Source organism: Arvicola amphibius, chromosome 14, assembly GCF_903992535.2.
Source record: "Arvicola amphibius chromosome 14, mArvAmp1.2, whole genome shotgun sequence".
Lineage (NCBI taxonomy): Eukaryota > Metazoa > Chordata > Mammalia > Rodentia > Cricetidae > Arvicola > Arvicola amphibius.
Genome location: NC_052060.1, coordinates 44,968,501 through 44,993,206, shown reverse-complemented (window position 1 = coordinate 44,993,206; position 24,706 = coordinate 44,968,501). Strand labels below are relative to the sequence as shown.

Genomic DNA, 24,706 nt, shown 5'->3' with positions numbered 1-24,706 from the left:
CTGTGTATATTTAATAGAAAAAAAATTAAAAGCAAATAATAGTTTTCATATTTTTCATTTAAAAAGCATGGATTTTAGCTGGGAAAATAGTCCTTTACTAGTATAGGTGAGGTCCTAGGTTTGATCCTAAGCTCCACAAACATTGTGTATCAACTACATAACAGATTCTCTGCAAAACAGACAATTATAATGTACAAAATAATATAACAGTTAAGAAAGAACAATTATTTAAAGGCAAAATAGAACAGAAATTAGCTAAAAGGAAAAAGGGGGAGCAGAGAAGAGGAAAATCAATAAATGTTATGATGTAGTCTAACACACTGAAAAATACAGTTAAACAGATCTACAGATATACTTTTAAATAATGTATGACAATTTCTGTATACTTGTGTATGCTTCTGGCTAAAAGTTTTACTTCTAATATATAGTTTATAGAAGCCTTACACACACACACACACACACACACACACACACACTCTTTTCTAAGGGTAATAAATTCTAACTCCCTGAAATACAATACAATCATCTCTCAGTACCCTCTTCAGTTTGACATGCTCAGATACAAGCAACTTCAAAAAATATTTGGGCGAAGCACTTGCATCCATTCTGAAGAGGATTCTTCTCTGCACAATACAATTCAATAATCATTCAGAGTGTCCACACTGTTGGTGTGGGATTCCCTTCTGTATGCTGTGAATGTTTCATTACCATTGGTTAATAAGGAAGTCACTTTGAGCCTACAGCAGGGCAGAATAAAGCCAGACAGGAAATCTGAATATAAATTATATAAAAGTAGGCGAAGTCAAAGAGACATCATGTAGCTACTGAAGGAGACAGATGCTGGGACTTTAATCAGTAAGCCACAGTCTTGTGGTTAATTTAAGATAATTAAGACTAATAGAAATGGGTTAATTTAAGATATAAGAGTTAATAAGAAGCCTAAGCTAATAGGCCAAGCAGTGTTTCTCTGCCTAAAAGATAGCACCCATACATTTGTGGCTAACATGCATGGCCAGCCACACACTTTGGGTCTGGGTGCTTGTATGCCCACTGGGGGTTAGGAGGAAAGTAGCTGAGAGCATGCCTGCTGTTCAGCACCCCCGCCTCGGCAAGCGGCTGAATTGGCAAGCACAGGCAGGAAAGCATGGCAGATTCTAGCTGCCATACACGGAGACATTTCCAGGCTGCACAGTACACTGCATGGCAGATTTAGTTTTTACTTAAGACACAAAGGGTTTATGTGCTGTACAGTGTTTTCCAGAGTTGAGGTGGTGAGCATGGCTCCCACCCAGCAGTACTAGAGTTGGTGGTAAACATACCTCTGCCACATTAAAAGGCCAAGAGAGGTGGAGTCAGCATCCAGAGCTGAAGCAACCATACTGCTTACCATTTTAAAATGCTCCATGTCAGAAAATGATTACAGAAATGCAATATAGACAGATTCAGATAAAAATGACCTCTGAATGGGTCAGAGTTTGGTAAATGTATATAGGCTTGGGACAGAGAAGAATAAAGACAGTTATAAAAAGAAAAAGGATTAAAAAATACAATCAAGTCTTTAAAGAGACAGTAAAAGTAATATAAGAGTATACAGTCAGTCATATATTAAAGGAGTAGAAAAAAGTAAGCCACATAAAGACAGAATATACACAGAGAGTTTGAATTATGTATATCGTTGTCTTTATATTTTTTGACTGCAGAGAGACATTTGATTGTGGGAGCTGCTAAACTAGACCAACATATATACTTTAAAGGTATCTTGACTTCAAAATATTTGGGTCTAAGGATATGTTGCTTTGGAAAAGAGGTTTTGCTTCCACAGAGGACAGAAAGCTATGGATTCCTTACCAATTAATATGGTTTGACCAAATAAGACCCTGTGAAGCAATGGCACAGATGATCCAAATCCTCAACAGATTCCAGAATACTGGCTGAGATGGAGCTACCATACAGGATACCCCCCAAAAGTCCTGGTCAACAGCACCCCCATGAGCAGGAAGTATTCTAGAAAACAGCATCCAAATTCCCTAAATGACTGTTTATAAATGTTTGTTTATGTTTAAAGAGGGATATGTTATAGAGATGAATACTTTGCACTGGTATGGATCTTGGTTTATCGATACAAATTTAAGGTCAATTTTGTTATGTGTGTATTTCTGCTCTTGATTAAAGTACTGTGTTTGTGCAGCTTATTTAAAAATGTAATATAATATGATAATTAATATAATAGTCAAGCTTGTATGTAGTCATGTTAAGTTTTCTAGGTGCAGAGAAATATTTCAGATGTATAGGTATTCTTCAAACTTTTCAAAGACTAAAAGAATATGGCATTTAAAATGTTTTAAGAACTTAGGACTTTTATGACAATGAGATACATCTACTCCTGGCAGCACCAATCTGCCTTCAAGAGGATGATGGCCATTGTAGAGGCTCCTTATGGAGTTTTTTTCAGTCATTTGGAAAAGAAACTGCTCTTGCCTGGACTGCTTGATAATATGTATGAACTGGACATGCAGGACCCACAGAAAAAATGAGTGCTTAACTTGCCTAAAGGTGAAGACAGTCCTTCAGGGTTCCTGCTTCATGAAAGAGTCTGCCAAACAACCTTCAGGATACAGAAGAAAGTGACTGACAAACTGCCAATAGAGGCCAAACAGTCTTTCAAATTTCCTGCTTCATGGAAAAGTCTGCTGGATACTATTGGTCTATAGGCTGAAGATGGATGTCCCCAATGTTATATAAGAACTTTGGGTGACTGTCCATGCAAGGAGATGTCTCTGTCAATTCTAGAGTTTTGGAAATTGCTTACAATGTACTTCCTGTTAATTTAGGTAATATTCTATCCTTCTGGGGCCTTTGAAGAGTTGAAGAAAAATACAGTTTTCCTTGGTTATGATAAAGGATAAATTAGATATAAAACTTTTGACTCATGAAGATAGGACGATAGAATATTTTCCCTAATTTGTCAAATGTAAATGGAGTCAACATTGTAACTATAATTCTTGCTTGATACCTATATTGTTATATGTAATTTTACTATGTTAGAGTTAAAACATTCCTTTTCATTTAGACAGAAAAGAGTAAGGTTATGTGGGATTCCCCTCTGTATGCTGTGAACTCATTTTATTGCCACTGGTTAATAAAGAAGCTGGTTTGGGCCTATGGCAGGGCAGAATAAAGCCAGGCAGAAAATCTGAATAGAGAGATATAGAGAGAAAGTAGGCAGAGTCAAAGAGACGCCACGTAGCTGCCAAAGGAGACAAATGCCAAGCTTTACCCACTATGCTACAATACACAGAATAATAGAAATAAGTTAATATAAGGTGTAAGAGTTAGTCAATAAGAAGCCTAAGCTAATAGGCCAAGTAGTATATTAATTAATATAGTTTCTATGTGATTATTCCAGGTCTGGGAGGCCGGGAAACAAACGAATAGTCTCCATTTACACACTGTGTGAGGTAGTATAATCTAGAGATCACTTTAAAATGCATCTTTTCAGGTTAAGACCTCAGCCTACAAAAATTATCTCAGTTGCATGTGGTAGCTCAAACTTGAACTCAATCCTAAAACTCAATGGGCTCATGAAGGACAACTGGAAGTAATACTGGGCTACTTAGTGAGTGCCAAGCTATGTTGGGCTACAGTATAAGCACCTTTTCCACTAAATTCCTATCTGTTTATGTCCTTTACATATTCTACATATAAAACACATCTACTCTTTAACCTAATACTGTTTTGAATGGTGAAATAAATGAGCCATTTTCTCCATTTTCACTTGAAAAACTGAAAACCTATACTTATTTCTTGGGGGAAAAATGAATAAGCCTATTACTTAAAATTGTGAATATTCAATATAAAAAATATAATTATTTTGCAAAAAAGTTTGTAGTTGTTGCAGTAAGCTTGACAATTACACAAAACAATGGTATTTCTGATGAGTTTAGAGGTGATTTATTTGCCGGGCGGTGGTGGCGCACGCCTTGAACCCCAGCACTCGGGAGGCAGAGGCAGGCGGATCTCTGTGAGTTTGAGACCAGCCTGGTCTACAAGAGCTAGCTCCAGGACAGGTTCTAAAGCTGCAGAGAAACCCTGTCTCGGAAGAAAAAAAAATAGAGGTGATATATTTGATGCTATAAATGAAATGTGTCTACATTTTTAGGATAAGCTTAATTCACTGGACTATTCTCAGAGCAACCAATAAATCATGCTACAAGAATCATACACAAATAAAAAACCGGTTCCAAATATTAAAAAAAAAAACAATGAATTCCAATGTCTTATCTTAGAATTACTCTAAGAATATAGTTAAGTGGGAACACAGAAATAAAAACTCTGGAGTAAACAGTGCTGTTTTAAGAGTTTAAAAGGAAGTCAGATGTGGGGGCATACACCTTAATCCCAGCACTGGGGAGGCAGAGGCAGGGAATCTCTGTGACTCTGAGGTCAGCCTGATCTACAGAGAGAGTTCCCCAACAGCAAGGGCTACACAAAAAACCTGTCTCGCAAAACAACAGCAGCAAACAAAGTTTAAAAGGAGGGGCTGGAGAGAGCACTCATCAATTAATAACACTTGCAGAGGAAGCATATTTGGTTCCCAGCACCCATACAGTACTTCACAGCCAGTGTGTTTAACTCTAATTCTAAGGGATTTGACACCTGGCCTCCATGGGCACTGCATGTACATGGTACACTTGGAGACAATACACATAAAAACAATAAATAATCAATTTAAAAGGGAAAAGGGATCACACAAGATCAAGCTTTTGAGAAATTATTGAAAACAAAATGACAGAATCATGAGACATTAGCATATATTTATTTTAAAAGTTACTACATGATAAAATTTTACTAAGACTGACAGGATATCCAGAAAACATGGGGAAATTGATATTTGCCTACATAAATATTAAAATCCTTTTAAATCAAATCCCAAATAATTCAGAGAAACTAATAAAAGTAAACTGGAACTGCACTTTACTGATATAATATCTCTACTATTTGAAAACCTGGAAATCAACTTTAAGATAATCCAAAGAAAGAAAAAAAAGGATATAGGTAAAAAAAATGCATAATGGGCTGTCTACAGAGAACACTACAAGTGATCAAAGGAGTATGGAAATGTTCTAAACTTCAATGAAGAAGTACATACACAGTAAGAAACCTGGTTTCCCACTTCAGACTGGCACCCATCTGGTCTGAACAACTTATGCACATATGGGCACACTTCAGCTCTGACCAGCACACACCACCTTTAATAAAGGGGAGGAAGGCAAACACACTACCAGAGAAAGCAAACACACTTTATATACACTATTCTCTGCTCATTAATAAATTCTATAATTGTTAAGGGTTTAAGAAAACACAAAAACTACCAAATTTATGGTAAGTCAGTAATGATTCAAGTATCAAAATGCACTTTACAAAAAAAAAAAAGATTAGAACTTATAGAGAAACTGAAATCTCTTAGGAGATCCCACTAAGATTGAGTAAATCTGTTTATTTTCCATGATCTCACATTTCTTTCGAGTACTAGGTGTGGATTACTTCCTTCCATAAGAGCAAACTAATAACTCTGCTCAGATGACTAAACGACAGAGTAAGCTGTGTGTGTGTGTGTGTGTGTGTGTGTGTGTGTGCGCGCGCGCGCACGCACATGTCTGGTGCCATGGACTCGTGAAGGTGGACTGGATCCCCTGAAATGGGAGTTACTGGCGGTTATGAGATCCACCAGAGTCCTGTGAAGCAAACCCAGGTCCTCTGCAAGAGCAATCAGTACCTGTAACCTTGGAGCTCCAACTCCTAGAGGTCGCGTTCATAAAACACCACAAAAAGGACAAAATGAACTTTAGGGTTCTGGTGTTATGCTATCACCTTGAATTTTATCAACTTTTTATGATTTGTTTTTGCAAAACTGAGGGCCAAACCTAGAGATTTACACTTGCTAGGCAAACGCTCTACTACTGAGCTACATCCCTAGTCCTATTTTTCTTGTAAAGACCATTTAGGAACAGTGACAATCCTCACCATTATACAGAATTAATTATGTGAGGGCGGATACACTAAATCAAGGGTCTCTCCTATGAAGAAACTCTATCAACTACATTTTAACTATCATTTTAGTATGTCAACAATATGATATGATGAACAAAAATTACGAACAGGCCTGCAGACTTTCAAAGTAAATTCAGTGAAACTTCTGTCTCAGGCAAACATACATAGAAACCAGAAACTGGGCCTTCCTAAGTCAGTTCCAGTTTACTTTCCTCCAGGTTCATGTACATTTCGAGGTTCCATTTTCTTTCCACCATCAGTTGTCAGTGAAGTAAAAATTATTTTCATTACATAATCTGAAAAACCAGTTAACTAAACCAGAAACAGACTGTGAGGTATAGGTATAGCTAGAGAAAACTTTATAGGGACCTATCACCCATCTTCCCGTTGCACTGTTAATTATGAAAACAGACCTTCCAGTCCCCACCTCATCTTCACCCTCTCACCTTCACACACCCATCTCCTTTCTCAGTCTGCCTTCACTGTCCACTCTTGCTTCCTATGTGCTATACACTTGTCAAATGTTTCAATCTCCCATTCTTTCACCTACACTTTACTAAATCTTTGTTGAAGTCAGCAAAGTTATTTTAATTGTCCAACCAAACGGAAACTGTGGAACCTTGACTCAGCCATGTTCCTGGTTCCCATGGTCAACCACAGTCCTGTTTTTATGATTCTATCCTTCAGAGAAGCATTCCTTCTCCTAACAAAAATCCTTTGGCGGATGATACCTGAGCATGTATGCCTAAAACCAGTCATATCGAGTCTGTGTGAGAAGCTCACCTGTTCTGGAGAGGGTGTTTGATATAGTGCTCTGGGTTGGCAACCTCCTGACTGGATTCTGTTTTCTCCTCTTCCGCAGGTGGGGGATTAGTAGTAGGGGTGGTTTCCTAATGGAAAATAATATATAGTAAAATTTTTAAGTTTTTTAAACAAAGCCACGACAGCAATACGATAAACAAGTTTTATACAAAGAATTAAACTACAAACCAACCTCTAGGACAATTAGACCACTTTTCATTAAGACAAAAACGCTTCTCAAATTTAAGTGATTTTTATAAAAAAATGTAGTTACCCTATTTGCACATTTTTAGATCATCAAAGATTATATAGGAAATTCAATGACTCAACTTTCTTAATGTTAAAATATTTCTTTTTTTTTTTTTGAGACAGGGTCTCATTATATAGTTCTGGCTGGACTGGAAGGAGATTTGCTTATTTCTGCATCCTGAGTGCTAGGATTAAAATCATATGCCATGACATACAACTAAGCACATTCATTTTTAAAATGTTGCTTCCTACAGAGTACAGATGGTGGAGCTGCACTGCATTTATATATTTAAAAAAAAAAACTTCTTAAAATGGGCATGGTGCTTGGCACCTGTAATTGAAGGACTTGGGAGGCTAAATCAAGATTCAATGTTCCAAGCCAGCCTATGCTGTCTAGCCATTTTGAGGTCAGTCTGTGCAACTTTGTGAAACCCTGTCTCAAAAATCAATGTAGCTGAGGCTGGTTTCCAGCTCACCATTGTAGATGATGATGACGACCTTGAGTTTTGGGACTACCAGCGCACCCACCATGCATGCTTGCTTTTTTCAACCACATCTGAAACACCCACCTTTTACCAGGATTGTCAGATCTGAACACATTTGGACAAAAAAGGTAAATGCTAACAATAGATTATGGCTACTCTCAAAATAACACATTTTTAACCTAAGAGACAGGCTGCCCTTGAATGGCCACTATATATAAGTGAATCACACACAGGCAGACCAGAGAAGAGCAATGCCATAAAGTGGTGCTGTGTTATCTAGAAGATCATGAACAATACCTGAGAGTGGGGTGGTCATAGAACTGAAGTTTGGGCAAATGCTACAGAGACTATGACGGCCTCAGATGTCAAGCTAAAGTACACCTCATCGTTGAAGCAGTGGAAGCCACTAAATACCAGGTCAGAGAGATTAAATATTAAATACCCATAGCAAGTAAGAAAAGAGAAAAATACCGTCAGTTCAAGTGCAAAAGAATAAACTTGGTTTTAGATCAGTTACGTTTATACAGGTCAAATAAAGAGTTCAGTACTGTACTTTAGGGATCCCAGGATTAGTAAGCTGTTGTACCAACAGCAGAAGGTTGAAAAGGAAAAAGCCAAGCATGAACAGGATAAATCTAACTAGCTGGAAAGAACCCCCCCACACACACACAGCCTTTTCAGTATTCTGTAAAAACTAGCACATGTCAACAAGTTAATATTATCAATGTGTCAGTCCTAATATGGCTCAGTGTTTCCTGGGTCTACCCTATGTCTGTGTTATTTTCTATAATAAATGTGATGAAATTTTAAATTCTCACTTTGATCACATCAATTTTTCATTAGTTCCCAAAATCCTGGATTGCTTGTTGTGGTTTTATATATTCAAATCTGTCACCAACTTGCAAGGCAAACATGCATTTAATCATCTTTTCTGGACATAAAGATTAGTATCTACCACTACCTCCATACCATAAACAACTGGGACTTTCCTTCTAGAAAGGACCATCTAACCTTTCATCTTCAAGTGTATAAAGTCCCTCAGTTTAGCACACAGCTCCTTTAGCACTAATATAGATTCAAAGCAGTAACTCCAAGTGTGACCCCACACCATACTGCTGGTCTATAGGGAAGTTATTGAAATGTAAAATAAACATTTGGGAATGTTTACAGTGCCCGACAGTAATTATATATCTACTAAAATTAATCACATGCCTTTTTCATAATGTGTATCATTTTATAAAAACTTTTTTTTTTTGGAGGCAAGATTCCATGTAGCTAAACTGGCCCCAAAGAGATTAAGAAGCAAGAGGGCAGAAGAACTTGAATTCCTGATCCTCCAGCATCCACCATCTAACAGACTAAACCTAGCTTCAGTCAGTAATATAAAGAACACAAGTTTTTCACTCCTACGTGGGATATAGTGGGCTCGATTCACATCTACATCCATGTTATAACCCAGTTCTGTCATTCATATTGTGCAATTTTGTGTCAGTCTTCCTGTCCCTCGCCTTCCTCATCATAAAATCTGCATCACACACTAGTGGTGCACATCTTTAATCCCAGCATTCCAGAGGCACAGGTAGGCAGATCTGACAGTTCGAGACCAGTCTCATCTACAGAGAGAGTTCCAGGACCACACAGAGAAACCTTGATTCAAAAAGCCAAAAAGATGAGCACTGCAGCACTTATCCGAGAAGACTCACTGCTGGAACTAGATCAATCAACAGATGAAAAGCTTTCCTTCAACTGTCAATCCACCAGGAATGTACACTCTACCAGGGAATAACCTAAGGGCATTTCTATTATAGAGTTTCATTTCCTTGTTTATCTGCAATGGCTCCAGAATTATAAACCTTTTAATATATATACATATTTAATTACATATGTGTGCACATGTGGACTTTGTGCACATGCATGCAGGTGTCCACTGAAGCCAGAGGCAAACGATCCCTCCTGGAGCTGGTAACCAGTGGTACCAATGTGGATGCTGGGAACCAAACTGGGTTACTCTGGAAGAACAGTCCATGCCCTTAACCACTGAGCCATCTTTCCAGTCCCATTTCATGTTTCTTAAAAAACAGAAAACTATCCTGGGCGATAATTGTGCATATCTTCAATCTCAGCACTTGGGAGATAGGGGTAGGCAGATCTCTGAGTTGGAGGCCAATCTGGTCTACAGGGCAAGTTCCAGGCCAGCCAGAGCTACAGAGGGAAACACTGACAAACTATATACTAACTATGTTGTTCCTGGCTGCAAATACACTGTGTGGATGGAGATTTTACTAGGTCTGCTATGATACGCACATTTTGCTCTCCTCTCTGTATCATGTCTACCCAGCAGGAGTCGTCACTGTAGTCCTCTCAGACTAGAGAGACCCAACACTGTGAAGTCACTCTACAGTAACACTCCAGACAACACAAAAGACACTTCTAGCCCCTTTTCTGTTCTGAAACTTGGGCCTCATTTTCTGTGTTTTTGTATATTTTAATGAATGGCTAGAACATAATATGTAGCTGAACTATTTATTAAAGGAATATAATGGATACTGAAGTCAAGAACCAAATTAAAGATCCAAGGAGCTGGAGAAAGAAATATACTGTAGGTCTGGCATACTTGCTCACCTACCATCCTGTGGTTGCAAGCAATGCTGCAACTAAGAGCTCCCATTTCCCAGGCTCTGACTTCACTACCACAAATTTCCTCTAATGACATGAATGCAATCCCAGATCTGCCAATCTCTGACGGACTAAGAGGAAATATTACAAAATGGGGTGCATGTACGGGAGCCTACAGTATGGATCTAGTTGTAGTCCTCATCTGACAACTCCTTTACATTTTAATTAGTTGGGTGACACTTTTTAAGAATAGGGATTTAAGTGATTGAAACTCCCTAAACATCAACTCATTTGCAAAGAGTTGTGAGGGGTTTTAGTGATAACTCTACAGTCTGGCACGCAACTCATCAACAGGTGACAATTTCAATTAGTCATCAGTTCTGTCAGGTGCTATGACTTTGAAAAGCCAGCAGATGAGTAAATGAAGCATACTGGACAAGATTTCCAAACTCCGGGGTGCTCTGGCTAGACCCTTCAATTTTACCATAAGGAAACAAATTGCAGAAGTCGAATCATTGGCATTCATATCTCAGCAACTTATCACTTGGGTAACGACCTAACCTGCCTGGTGCACGCTCTTTAAATTACAGTCCTTGACAACAGTTTTGTCTATCCATCAGACCTTTCCAACCCAATCACAACATAGCAAATGTAGTTACGTGAAGAAAAAAAATGCTGGTGACTTGTTTGAAAATGACTACCCCACAGGATCATCATACCCAAAATGACTCTCATGTCAATGCTTCCCTTCCTGAAGAAACCAAATAATTATGCAAGCATAATGCCACAGCAGCAACTAATGGACAAAGCAAGACTGGTAACTAGCTCCATCCAGTGCCCCCTGCATATCCCTTGCTTCACTGCTCACAAACTTAACATCAACAAGGTCAAGGCCCTATATCAAAGGTACAGATGAGGACTGGTGAAAAACACAGAAACAGCACTTTGATTTTTGAAAATGGGAACTTCAACCCTCACATCTCATGAAAACTGTTTTCATTTTTTGTTGTTGCTTTCTTGTTTGAAACAGGGTCTCACTTAGGCATCAGCTGGTCTCAAACAGTAGTGATGCACCTGCCCCAGCCTCTGGAATGATAGAATTACAAGTATGAGTCATCATACCAGTCTCCTGAAAATTTTAACTTGATCAGTGTTAAGTAGTTACTATCTAGTAATGTGCTACCTCTATGTTCATTATCCCTATACATTCAAACATCACAGTGCAGAAGAGATAGCTCAGCAATTAAGTGTACCTGCTACCTTCCAAAGGATTAAACTTCCGCACCCCTCATGTGGGGTGGTTCACAACCACCTGTAAATCCAACTTCAAGGAACCCAATGCCTCCTTCTGGCCTCCACAGCCACCTGCATCCACGTCCCCATACTCAGTCATACACTCATACTCATCACTCACACACACAAACACACACACACATACATACACACACACATTTTAAAAGGTAACAAGAGTGCCTATCTCATAGTCAATCAAATGTTTTAATGAATGATTGTACTATTATTATCCTATTATTATCTCAGAAAACTATGTGTAGGAAAACAGAAGACAGTGGGGATGGAGCAGATATATGAAAGTATTATACTGTAGCATGATTAATACAAACCCAGAGACAGAAATTAGGGTTCAACCTGAAGGTCAGAAAAGCAAAACAGCCTGCCACTGGCTCTAACCTCTACCTCAGTCCAAAATGGTGATCCTGCCTCCAGGAATCTCAGAATGAGACTGAGAGCTGTCTCCTCATGTTATCCTCTCTAGTGCTGGGATTAAGGGTGTATACCATTACCAACCGGTTTCTATGGCAAACTAGTGTGGCTACTGGGATTAAAGGTGTGTGTCACCACTGTAGGCTGATCAGTGTGGCTGTTTTACTCTCTGATCTTCAGGTAAGCTTTATTAAAATACAAATGAAATGCTACTACATTGTACTGAAACCTATTTTTGTGTGCTAACTTAAAAATATTTGTTAAAAACTATAGTACAAAGCAATTAAAAACTCACTAGTACAACAAAAGCAGAAAGGGTCACTGAGAAGGCAGAGGGACGAGAGGTAACTGGATCAATGCAGAGCAAGCTGGCAGTTCCTTAAGTGCAGTAAAGGGGTATGCTGAAGGAAAATCTACTAAGGAAGCAGATTCCTCAACTCTCTGCTATTCTCAACCTACTGGGACTGCTGTCCTGAGTTCAAAAATAAGTAGCAATCTTGAAGGAAACAGGCAAAGAAAAGTATATATACGCGCGCGCGCGCACACACACACACACACACACACACACACACACAGAGAGAGAAAACCAAAGTTATGATTTTACATGCACATATAACAATAACAGGAAGCTATAAGAAAAAGTGTGGTGATACTTTGTGATCTAACAAAAAAAGCTTGCCTGAAGATCAGAGTGGAGAGCTAAGCCACTAGTTAGCCATAGAAGCCAGGCAGTGATGGCACACACCTTTAATACTAGTACTTGAGAGTCACAGGCCTTTAATCTCACCACTAGGTAGGTGAAGACAGGAAGCGATATGGTTGGGCAGAGAAAGGAATATAAGGCGGGAGGAGACAGGAGCTAAGGATTCAGATTCATAGGAACAGGACTTGCTTATTTGGTCTGAGCATTCAGAGAGGTCAGAACTCTAGTGGCTAGCTGCTCTACTTCTCTGACCTTCCAGTTTGACTCTGGGATTTCATTTAATAAGACAAATTAGAATTCACACAACAAAAAGAATATTCAAAAGACCAAAAACAAAAAAAAAAAAAAAAAAACACAAACAACAACAACAACAAAAGGATCAGAGAGAAAAACACCAATAAATTAAATGGTGGATCTCAGTGAGTTCGAGGCCGGCCTGGTCTACAAAGCGAGTTCCAGGACAGTTGGAACTATTACTCAGAGAAACTGCCTCAAAAAAATCAATCAATCAGACCAAAAAGATTAGGAAATACATAAAATTTCCCCCCAAATAGTCTAAATTCTGAAGAAAAAAAGAGGAAAACTGTTAGCGAATGAACACCAATAGACTTGTCAGTGACGGATTTGAGCTGTCATGTCTCAGAATATCCAGCCTTCCTGCTGTGTGACTGGAGGCAGCCAAAGTGTAACTTTCTTAGCTGTCCCAAATCTCTCAGCTCAGACTCCAGCCGCCTCCACCATGCCACCTAGGTCTAAGCAAAATCCTGTGTCTGAAGTATACAGGTTGTTAAATCTGCCTGCTCTGCCCCCCACAAAAAACACATACAAAAAAAAAAAAACCACATGAAAATAAAGATAGAAGATTGGTGGCGTTAAAAGACAATAGTCATGAGCACTACGGTGAAACCGACCAAGGTAAGGGAGCACCGCCTGTCTCTGCCTGGACCATCAAAGACCTCAAAGAACTGCCAAAAGAAAAACACCACCAAGGAGAGGAACTCTTTTGCTGTTTGGTTTTTCAAGGCAGGGTTTCTCTGTTAACAGCCCTGGCTGTCCTAGAACTCACTTTGTAGACCAGACTGGCCTCAAACTCATAACTCAGAGATCCACCTGCCTCTGCCTCCTGAGTTCTGAGATTACAGGTATGTGCCGCCACCACCTGGCTGAGGGTAACTATTATGAACAAAGATATCCCAAAGAACTCTGTGGAGCTACTACAAAGTTTGTGGCTGCAATGCTGTTGGCTACCACCTTCATGATACTCAACTAGTTAAGAATTGCAAAGGAAAATATTTCAATAAATAAAATTACAAAAATAAAAAAATTCAGGAGGCACCAGAACAATGGATGAAAACACGTATGCTAATAGGTACAAAAGGAAAACAAGCCATTGTGTAAATAAACAAAAACTTATGAACAGCTACAATAGATGCTGAAGACAGTGACTTCAAATGCCAATACAGGCATAATACTGCTTAGTTACTAGGTCTCAAAACCATTTCATTTCCATGTACACCTACTTACTTATTCTGACAATTTCATACATGTATATAAACATTCATCCCCAGCGCCCTCTCTTACCTCCCACTCCCAATAAACAAGCCATTCTTCCCCCTTTTTTTTCTGTCTAATGTTTTGTGACCCTCTGAGCTCAATCAGAACCATCTGCATGACCGGAGGGTTAGGGGGGAGGAGGATTATTTAATGGAGCAAAGGATATTTCTGTGGCTATACCACTTGAAGAAATGATTCCCATTTACCTCAGCCCATGTACTTCTTTAAAAAAAAAAAAATGCTGTTCTAACCAAGTGAGACAAGAAACCAAATGAAAAAGACAATGGGGCACAGCAAACAGACTAGTGCATGTCACCCAAAGAAGGGAACCAGAAACACAGTGCACTAGATAACAGAAAGCAGTATGTGATTTAGGCAAAAGTGACAAGTAATGCGATTTGATGGGCTATAATGCCAGCATGCCCATTATACCACCTTATCTAATAAACACAAGCAGAACACTAGTTCAATGGCAGTGTACTTGCCTTGCATCTGTAAGGCCTGGGTTCGGGTAACAGCAGTGCAAAATATAAAAATAAAACTTAAAACACACCAACTGTTGTGGTATGTCTGGCCCAGATCTTAATTTATACATTACTCATTTTGTCCCCATCAATGAAGCTTTTTTTCTTCTGTTCAGCTGGCTTGTACATTTACTAAAACAACCTAGCTTTAATCTAATCTTACTCCTACAGACTGTAGGAGTCCTTGCCTGGCCCACAAACAGAACAGTAGAGGCCGACTTCTCAGGCCATGCCCACAATTTTATTCATGGCCTTCTCCAGGAGGACTTATACTACCAGTTCTAGAAGCTGACATCAGATTACAAGTCCAAAATTTGTTTTGGGTTTTTTTTCCTTCAAAATTCCTACCCAACAATGGCAGCAGTTTCTTTTTTCTTATACATGATATAGGTTTTTCAGGGTTTTGTTGGGTTTTTTGCTTGCTCACTTTTGCCACCAAAGCTGAACAGTTAGTGAGGCCTGTTGTTACAGACCTGTAATTCTAGAAGCTGAAAGGTGATGACAAGTTCAAGGCCTACACAGGCTACAAAATAAGTTCAAGATCAGCCTTAGGCATCTCACAGCCTGTTTCAAAATAAAAACAAAACTAAGGCAGACCACTTACCTACTCAACAAGTACCCTAGACTCAATCTCCAGTATTATTAGTATTAATGTAAAATGCACCTTACTATTAAGTAAATAAATACACGGCTGGACAGTAGCAGAACGTTCCTTTAATCCCAGCACTTGGGAGGGAGAGGTAGATGATCCCTGAATTTGAAGCCTGGTCTACAAAGTGAGTTCCAGGACAGCCCCAAGGTTACATAAAGAAACCCTGTGTCAAACCAGACCCCACCACCACCACCACATGCAAAAAAAAAAAAAAAAAAAAAAAAAAAAAAGAATAGGGGAAAGGAGGGGATAGGGGAGACAATGTCCGAACTAGATACCTTATTTCAACAAGTAAAGCCTCCAGTGACCAGGAGTGAGCTACTATCTCGTTGAGTCACTGAAGAAAGAATTCCATAGACACCCACCTCCACCCCAAACATCACAGGCCATTGCCAAGGCTATTGGTTGCTTTCCACAACCTCATGTCAAGGCTCTATTATTGAAGACAACACTTAAGTCACTGAACACAAAGGTCCAGCTGGTGTCTAACTAAAAGCTTCACCCCTACCGACTACCATCAGGGTACTGGAATGTACTCTGCGTGCTATCAAGAGATCAGTGCCTCATTTAACCCACATCTAAGACACTTCTTGCAGTGAGAATTAACAGAGATCCACAACTGGACAATTTGCAGAGAGAAATTGTGTGGAGCACTCAGTCCTGAATGGGGTGTCTTCATTAAAGCGCTCCCACAAGGCTCAGGGATCTATGTGGAAAAGGCAAAAAAAAAAAAAAAAAAACAAACCCACGGTAGGAACCAGAGATGAAGACACTCCAAGAAAAGTGTCTTCACAGGATTCATGCACATATGTACACATGCATGTATGACTGTCGCAGCATGAACAAGGCCTGGTAGAGAGGGTCCTAGCACTAACAGGGAGAAGCAGACACCGGCTTCTACCACTAACCAAGAAACCAAGAGGCTCTCTGAAATTGATACCTGCAGGCAATGGGAAAATCAGTTTTCCCCAACTGAATGTCTTTTTTTTTTTTTTTTTTTTTTTTTTGGTTTTTCGAGACAGGGTTTCTCTGTGGCTTTGGAGCCTGTCCTGGAACTAGCCCTTGTAGACCGGGCTGGTCTCGAACTCACAGAGATCCGCCTGCCTCTGCCTCCCGAGTGCTGGGATTAAAGGCGTGCGCCACCGCCGCCCGGCCCCAACTGAATGTCAATGGGCATATCAACCACACTCCAGGGCAGGACCCAGGCCCAGGAGGAGCTGGCCAACATAAGAGAAACTCAGTGGTGTTTTTGTGAATTTTTTTCTTTCCTTTTACTTTGTTTGGGCTTTTCTTTTTTTGTCTTATTGGTCTTTTGCTTGTTTTGATTTTCATTTTGGTGAGTTTTAAAGAACATAACATTGTATGGGTAGGGAAGTGGGGAGAGAATGGGAGGAGGTAGAAGAAAAACATGGTAAGAACATATTGCATGAAAATTTTAAATAAAAAAAAAATCACAGGGCAGTGGTGGCATGATGTGGGATTCCACTCTGTATGTTATGAATAATGTATATTTTATTACCATTGGTTATTAAAGAAGCTGTTTAGTAAAGCCATGCAGGAAATCTGAACAGAGATATGGAGAGAAAGTAGGCAGAGTCAAAGAGATGCCTAGCTGCTGAAAGAGACAGAAGCCCGCCAGAACCTTACAGGTAGGCCACAACCTCATTAATAGAAGTGGGTTAATTCAAGATGTAAGAGCTAGCTAGAAATATGCCCGAGTCATTGGCAGAACAGTGTTGTAATTAATATAGTTTCTGTATGATTATTTGGGTGTGGGCAGCCAGGAAACGAACAAGCAATCTCCATCTACAGTGGTGCATTCCTTTAATCCTAGTACTCAGGAGGCAGAGGCAGGCAGATCTTAGTCCAAGGACATACAAAGCGAGTTCCAGGACAGCCAGAACAGTTAGTTACAGAGAGAAACCCTTTCTCAAAAATAAAATAAAATTTCTATAGTAGGAAAAAAGGAAGAACAACTGTCACAAGTCAGAACAGTAGGTAGTAGGCAGACAGACAAAAAGAAAGAATACAGAGCTGGAGAGAAAGCTCAGTGGGTAAGATCACTTGCTGCTCTTCCAGAGGACCCAGGTTCAATTCCCAACACTCATATGGTGGCTCACAACTACCTGGAAGTACAGCTCCAAGAATACAATGTCTTTTTCCGGCATCCTCCGGCCCCTTCCCACACACATAAATAAAAATAAAATATATTTAAAAGACTTTTTTTAAAGTATGAATATGACAATGGAGTAAAAAGAAAGTTGATTTTCCAAGTGGTTTCTAGTTTATTACTATAAACCATATATGTACATAATGTACTATTACTCTAAACCATATGTATGCACATAGGTATTATGTATATATGCACAGGCATATACAATTTCCATTATTTTTTAACTCAGAGAACAATACCAATTTCATACACCAAATGATAATCTCTAAAATTTTTAAACGGAAGTGTTTTTAGGATAAATTTAAATAATTTATCCAGCCAAATAGGACACCCTCAATTGTGCTTTCAAAATTAAACCAAATACAAAACACAAATAATCCACGGTGGAGAACCAACTCTCACAGCCCCCCCATCCTCTAATCCCCTTAGCATGTGTCCCCTCACTAAATAAGTGTAATAATAAAATATTACTAAAAAACAAGCAAATAAGTAATATTTAAACTTATTTGGGGATAGGTAAGAGCTTAGGTAAGAGCTACTTTTCACAATAAAAGGCCAATGTACACACCTTAATCTCAGCACTCAAAAGGCAAAGGCTGGTGGATCTGAGCTGTGGGCCAATCAGAGATACGGTGAAACCTTGTCTTAAAAACAAAAATGGGGTGTGTGTTGTTAGCCTGCGCATGCAGGGGAGATGGCTTAGTAGTTCAGAGTACTTGTTGCTCCTGTAGAGTATAAAGCACCCACATGGGGGTTCACACCATTTGTAACTACAATTCCAGAGAACCCGAGGTCCTCTGACCTCCACAGGCACCCACATACACATTCACATAGACGTATACCCAAGTAATAAATAAAAAGCAAAGTAAGACATGACTCAGTCTGAGACAATCGCATTTAATGTTTCACATTAATTCATACTTAAGAGAAAATAATATAATTAGTTTTTTCTGTCCTCCTAAGCATTTTACAGCATTCGAATTATATATCAATACAATCGGCATTTTTTCTGTAATTCTGTGCATTTTATATAAAGCATTTAAAATTTTTCAGATAGATTCTATCCATAGCAATGCAAAGAGAAAAATCTAGAGTATGACTACAGACTTCATCACCAAATACAATAACAAATGCTAAAGGAATCTATTTGAATTCTAGATCATGAGCATGGATTAATTATTTTTAAAAAATTCTAAAAGCACAATAAAGGCTAAATACCATTATAGAGTTTATAGAGCCAAAATAAAAATAAACTATACAATTTCAAAAGAAAATGTTTATGTGTACATTCCTGTCTATATCTTACACGCATTATATATTACATATATATATATAATTCATAACCCTACCATCCAAGCCATATGGCATAGTCTTTCATTGAAATGATTTCATATTAACTTATTCATGTTCAATGATGACCTAAGCATCAATTTTATCCTCAATGTACAAATTTTACTGAAGAGTTGAATATTTTAGTTTTGGTTGAATTTTGATGCACTTCCCCCCCTTAACATCAATACATCAATAACACTTGAGATTTGGCTGTGGGTTTTAAGTCCTAACTCACTTAGCACCTATATAATCTTGGTAAGATAAAATTCAATTTGCAAAAATATAAATTCCTTACCTATAAAATATTTAATTCATCTAAAATATAAGGAGAAAAAAATATGCACATTTCACCTTTCTACTAAGAAATCAGATATCCTTGCCTTCAGCGACACTTAAAATGGACAGACATTGTGGCTGCCAGGTTACTGTCCCCTAAGATTTCATATGGAAATACTAATACATTGAATTAAAATCTGTCACTGTAAGCCAAACGGTGGTGGCACTTGTCTTTAATCCCAGCACTCAGGATGCAGAGGCAGGCAGATCTCTGTGAGTTTGAGGCTAGCCTGGTCTACATGAATTCCAAAGCTACAGAGAAACCCTGTCTCAAAAAACAAAATCTGCCACTGTAAAAGCAAAGACCGACTATTACAGCTAAATTCCGTACAGTATGTTGCAGTTACAAGCTTCCAGACATGTTAATATGCATTATAGCTCAACTATTCCCCAAAATAAATTTCACCGTGGTAAACCTCACTAAAATGACTTGGTCTACAGTAAGTAAACTCCTGTCTGTGATTTCTTTTCTTTTTAAAACTTCACTGAAACTTTACACTAGCAAAATATCCTAAGAGGTAAACAAGATCAGGAGAAGGGAAGCGGTCACTTGCTGTCTTTTGAAATCTACCTAAAAGTGCTAGACCAAGTACTAAAACATGACTATTACACAATGAACTCTCCGTATTTGTGAGCTTGCTGTCAATAAAATCAACAAACTTTAAACATAAGATGTTCTAGGTAAAAACCAGCTCCTACTCTGAAAATGTACTTGATTTTTTTTGTCACTATTCCCTAAAGAACACAGGCAGACCTTGCTGTGGCATTTATGTTACACTGGATATATTATCAAGTTCACAGCAGGATGTCTAAGCTACATGCAAGCACACCACAGCATATGAGGCAAAAGTTATCTACAGGCTATTTTCTTAAAATTCTATGCTTTTAATTCAACATGATCGTGCAAGCATTATCTTAAAGCCTGTCTATACACTCTTAAGTCACAGCTGAAACAAAGCCCCTGGTAAGCTTATCAACACTAAGCTCCCTTTCTGAACATCCCCTGCATGCCAAGCAGATGGATGCCAGGGTGATGCTTGAGCACATACTCTAGGACGTGGCTGCCTTAAAGGTCTCCTCATCTGTGAAGTAAGAATAACTCCACTTATCTAACAGAACTGCTGCAAGCATTGAATGAATATATATAAAGTACTTGCTACATGATGACTGACACACTAAGTTAGCAATTAATAAAGATCTGCCTATTATATTAAAAATAGCCACTACAAAAGCAAACAGTTGTTTCAAACAGGCGGTGATTAAAAGGTCATTTTTTAAAAAATCACTTGCTTAGAACACTAAATCCACATTCCTGGAAATACTAGTCAGGCTTGTCATGAATTAACATAAATCCACTTGGCATAGTATGACTAAACCTCCCATCAATTTCCATGGAATAATATATTTTTAAAATTATGATACAGGCAGAGGGATACACGCACGCTCTTATATACACACACATTCAGTGACAACTACTTGTTTCTGATTATAAGACAAAAAATTATTTTTTTTAGATGAAAGGAAACCCTTTCTTCTCTAGATGTGACTAGACTCTTCAGTAAAGACAGGAAAGGGGACAGACAGTACCTGAAGCTATGATCATAGGCTTCCCACTGCTTGCTAATGGCCAAGGATTGGCAAGCAAGAATTTCCCAGCAGCAGACGTGTGCATACAGAGAGGTTCCTGTATACAGAACCTTGGTCTAGGTATAAACATGAGATCCACATGTCACAAATATCAACTCTGAATACATTTAAAAATCAGGATCACTTTAGGATATTTGACTCCCATTTTCAGCAAGACTGAGAAATTTCAACATTCTTCATCACAGAGAAATTTAGAAGAGACTGTACAAGCCATGCTCATTTCCACTCCTCAGTCACCTCCCTGAGAAAGACGGCACAACTTACAACCTAACAGGAGACTTGACCATTGCTAGGGCAGCTATTAGACATTCTTTTATGAAGCCCAGAACTTCTACTGAAGTTTATATTCTTAGCTTTCTACAGCAGTGGCTCTCAACCTTCCAATGCTGCTACTTCTTAACTGGAATTTTGTTACTTATGAATCATTACATAAATATGTGTTCTCTGATGGTCCTAGGAGACCCCTATGAAAGAACTGCTCAACCCCCTAGTCGAGAGCTGCTGTTCTAGAAATTAAAAGTGTTTCATGAAAGTGCTATTTGCTTAGGACTCTTGTTCAACGTGGATTAAGCCAAACTGACTCATTTTACATCTCAATTTATGTAACTACGATGTGTAAAGTGTACATTCACATCTCATTTCTCTAAGTTAAATGCTTACCCAGAGTATAAAGTGAAGTGAAATGTAAAATAAACACTGAACATAGCTCCTACCAAAATGGGTTCCTCACTTTAAAAAAAAATGCCAAAGTCTGCTTACCAATCAAGAGCTTTTCATTGATTTTATAACACCTGGCTCTTTTTCTGTTTTCTTTTAAAGCTTTCAAACATATATTACTTATTTTTCTGCGTGTGTGTGTGTGTGTACACTTGCCTTGGTGTGGCCTTGAAAATCAGAGGGTCAACTACACATGAGGTCCTGCTTGCACCTTGAGGGTTCTACCTCCAACTCAGATCCTCAAGCTTGGCAGCAATCGCCCTTACCCCTAAATCTCAGCCTACCTTTTTTTTTACCTTGAGGGTTGGGCAAGACTGGGCCAAGGGAAGATGGGGAGAGAAAAGTGTGAAGGGGAGAGCGGGGGGAGCTCGGAGGAATGGGATGCTTGGGATATAGGAAGGGTGGATATGAGAGCAGGGAAGCATATATCTTAATTTAAGGAGCTACCTGAGGGTTGTCAAGAGACTTGACCCTAGAGGGGTTCCCAGGTTTCCAGGGAGACGCCCCCAGTTAGTTCCTTGGGCAGCTGAGGAGAGGGAGCCTGAAAAGGCCAGTTCCTATAGCCATACTGATGAATTTCTTGCATATCACCATAGAACCTCCACCTGACAATAGATGAAGAAAATGACAGAGCCCCACCTTGGAGCACCGGACTGAGCTCCCAAGGTCCTGATGAGGAGCAGAAGGAGAGAGAACATGAGAAAGAAAGTCAGGACCGTGAGGGAACCTCCAGCTGGCGACAGATGGGGAAGGTGACTGAGCCCCACATTGGAGCACTGGACTGAGCTCCCAAGGTCCCGATGAGGAGCAGAAGGTGCGAGAACATGAGGGAGAAAGTCAGGAACGAGAGGGGTGCGTTCACTCATGGAAACGGTGGGACAGAACTAATGGGAGATCACCAACTCCAGTTGGAATGGGACTGATGGATCATGCGACCAAACCCGTCTCTCTGAGTGTGGCCATCAGCGGGGGCTGACTGAGAAGCAAAGGACAATGGCTCTGGGCTCTGATTGTTCTTCATGGACGGGCTCTGTGGGAGCCTTCTCAGCTTGGTCGATCACCTTCCTGGACCTGGGGGGAGTTGGGAGGACCTTGGTCTTAGCATAGAGTGGGGAACCCTGATGGCTCCTTGGCCTTGAGAGGGAGGGAGGGGAGGTATGGGTGGAGGGGAGGGGAGGGAAGGGGGAGAAGGAGGGGAGGGAAGGGGGAGAAGGAGGGGAGGGAGGGGGGAGGAGGAGGAGGGAAGGAGATGGAAATTTTTAAATATAAAAAAAATAAACCATGAGAAAAAAAAATATTTTGCTTTGAGAAAAGGTCTTGTCATGTAGGTGAGGCTATGCTCAAACTCACAATTCTCTTGCCTCCACGTCCAAGGACTCAGATTACAGGCACGCACCAGCACAGCTGGCTTCTCCATGTTTAACAGTCTTATTTTAAAAGTGGGTTGCTAAGTATAAAGAGAGGAACTATCCAGACTAGTAGGTGGGGTGGTGTCCACCGGTAGATCCCAACACTCGGAAGGCAGAAGAACTCCTCCCCCCAAGTTTTAGGCTGACCAGCCTGATCTACAAAGTGAGTTCCCAGAGCTACACAAAAAAAAAAAAAAAAAAAAAAAAAAAAAGAATTTTTTTTTTTTTTTTTTACTAATGAAAGTATTCTCCAAATAACAAGAAAAACCTAGAAGTTACCTGAAGAGAAGCAAAAACCACAAGACGACAGTTGAGGACACAGTCTGCCGTCTTCAGTCTAATTTTGACTTTCTTACAATTCCAAACTAAGAGGAGTAAGTAGCCTTTGTCCACATGTTCTGTGAAACAATACACTTCCCTTACCCTTATGACCTCAATTTATATTTGTAAGCTATTACTTAACTAAGCTCAAACATTTAAAAAATTGCAGTATCAAATTGACAATGACTGATCATTTATAGAATTTCCAAAGGCTAAAAATCCGACAAATATTTATAAAAGGATATGAAAGAGGAGAAAAATTACCTACTCATGACTCTAAGTGGTTCTCAACCTTCCGAATGCTGCTACCCTTTAATACAGTTCCTTATGCTGTGGTGACCCCAATTATAAAATTATTTTTGTTGCAACTTCATAACTGTAATTTTGCTACTGTTGTGAATCGAAATGTAAATATCTGTTTTTAGATGGTCTTAGGTGACCCCTGTGAAAGGGTTATTCAACCCCCCAAAGGGGTCACAACCCACAAGTTGAGAACCACTGCTTTAAGTGCTTACAATCAAGCAGACTGGGGGGGGGGGGGGGCGACACGACCCTAAAGAAATTTACATGCTAAACGAAAATAGCAATGACCAAATAAGATTGCAAGCTTCAATACAGTTCCTCAACTGATCCAATAGTAAAATAAATCAGCTGCTTTAAAAAACTAGAAAAGCACCAGTGTAGTTTAGTAGTAGAATATGATTAGTATGCACCAGGTCCTGAGCTGAAATAAAGCACCAAAAACAAATCTTTTTGCTTTTCAAGGCAGGGTTTCTCTGTGTAGCCCTAGCTGTCCTGGAACTCACTCTGTAGACCAGACTGGCCCCGAACCAGCCTCTGCCTCCAAAGTGTTGGGATTAAAGGCATGAGCCACCATGGCCACGCTCCAAAAACAAATCTTAAAAATATGACTAGTCTAGAGGCAGGGGTGAACAAAAAGGAGTACCCCAATGCAATTTTGCACACTATCTATCCTCAAATAGTTTCAATGCAACTTTCACAACAGGATCATCACTAGGAGTATTTCACCTCTGCCCACCACAGGCAGTAAGGCCCCATAAGAGCGCACAATGAACAAGTACAAACCACACTTTGTACAACTTTGTACTCTAAATCTCACTCCTTACCCCACCCTAAAAATATCAGCAGCTCTGTACTAACTCTAAACAAAATCTAAAGACTCTAAATTGAGGCTTTAACACAATCCAAGACTTAAATGTAACTAACTGAAGTACCACATAACACACTGCTATTTTATTGCTCAGGATCTTCTCAGTTTTGCCTCTATTACCCATATTTTCCCCTAACACTTGGTAGAGAAAGGTAGAAGATTCAGTTAGATGTAGACATCAGAACGTGTCAGGAGAGTTTAAGTTAAATGTAAAAGCTTCCCTCTTGTTCTTACATAACACGG

At 39.4% G+C, this 24,706-nt stretch overlaps 1 protein-coding gene across 1 annotated transcript in view; it reads right to left on the bottom strand.

The window, feature by feature from the left end:
* Positions 1-24,706, bottom strand: part of Eif4e (eukaryotic translation initiation factor 4E) — a 36,784-nt gene that overhangs the window by 10,481 nt on the left and 1,597 nt on the right. The window contains exon 2 of the mRNA XM_038311695.2: positions 6,835-6,941. Within this exon, the coding sequence (XP_038167623.1) occupies positions 6,835-6,941 (107 nt within the window). The remainder of the gene's footprint in view (positions 1-6,834; positions 6,942-24,706) is intronic.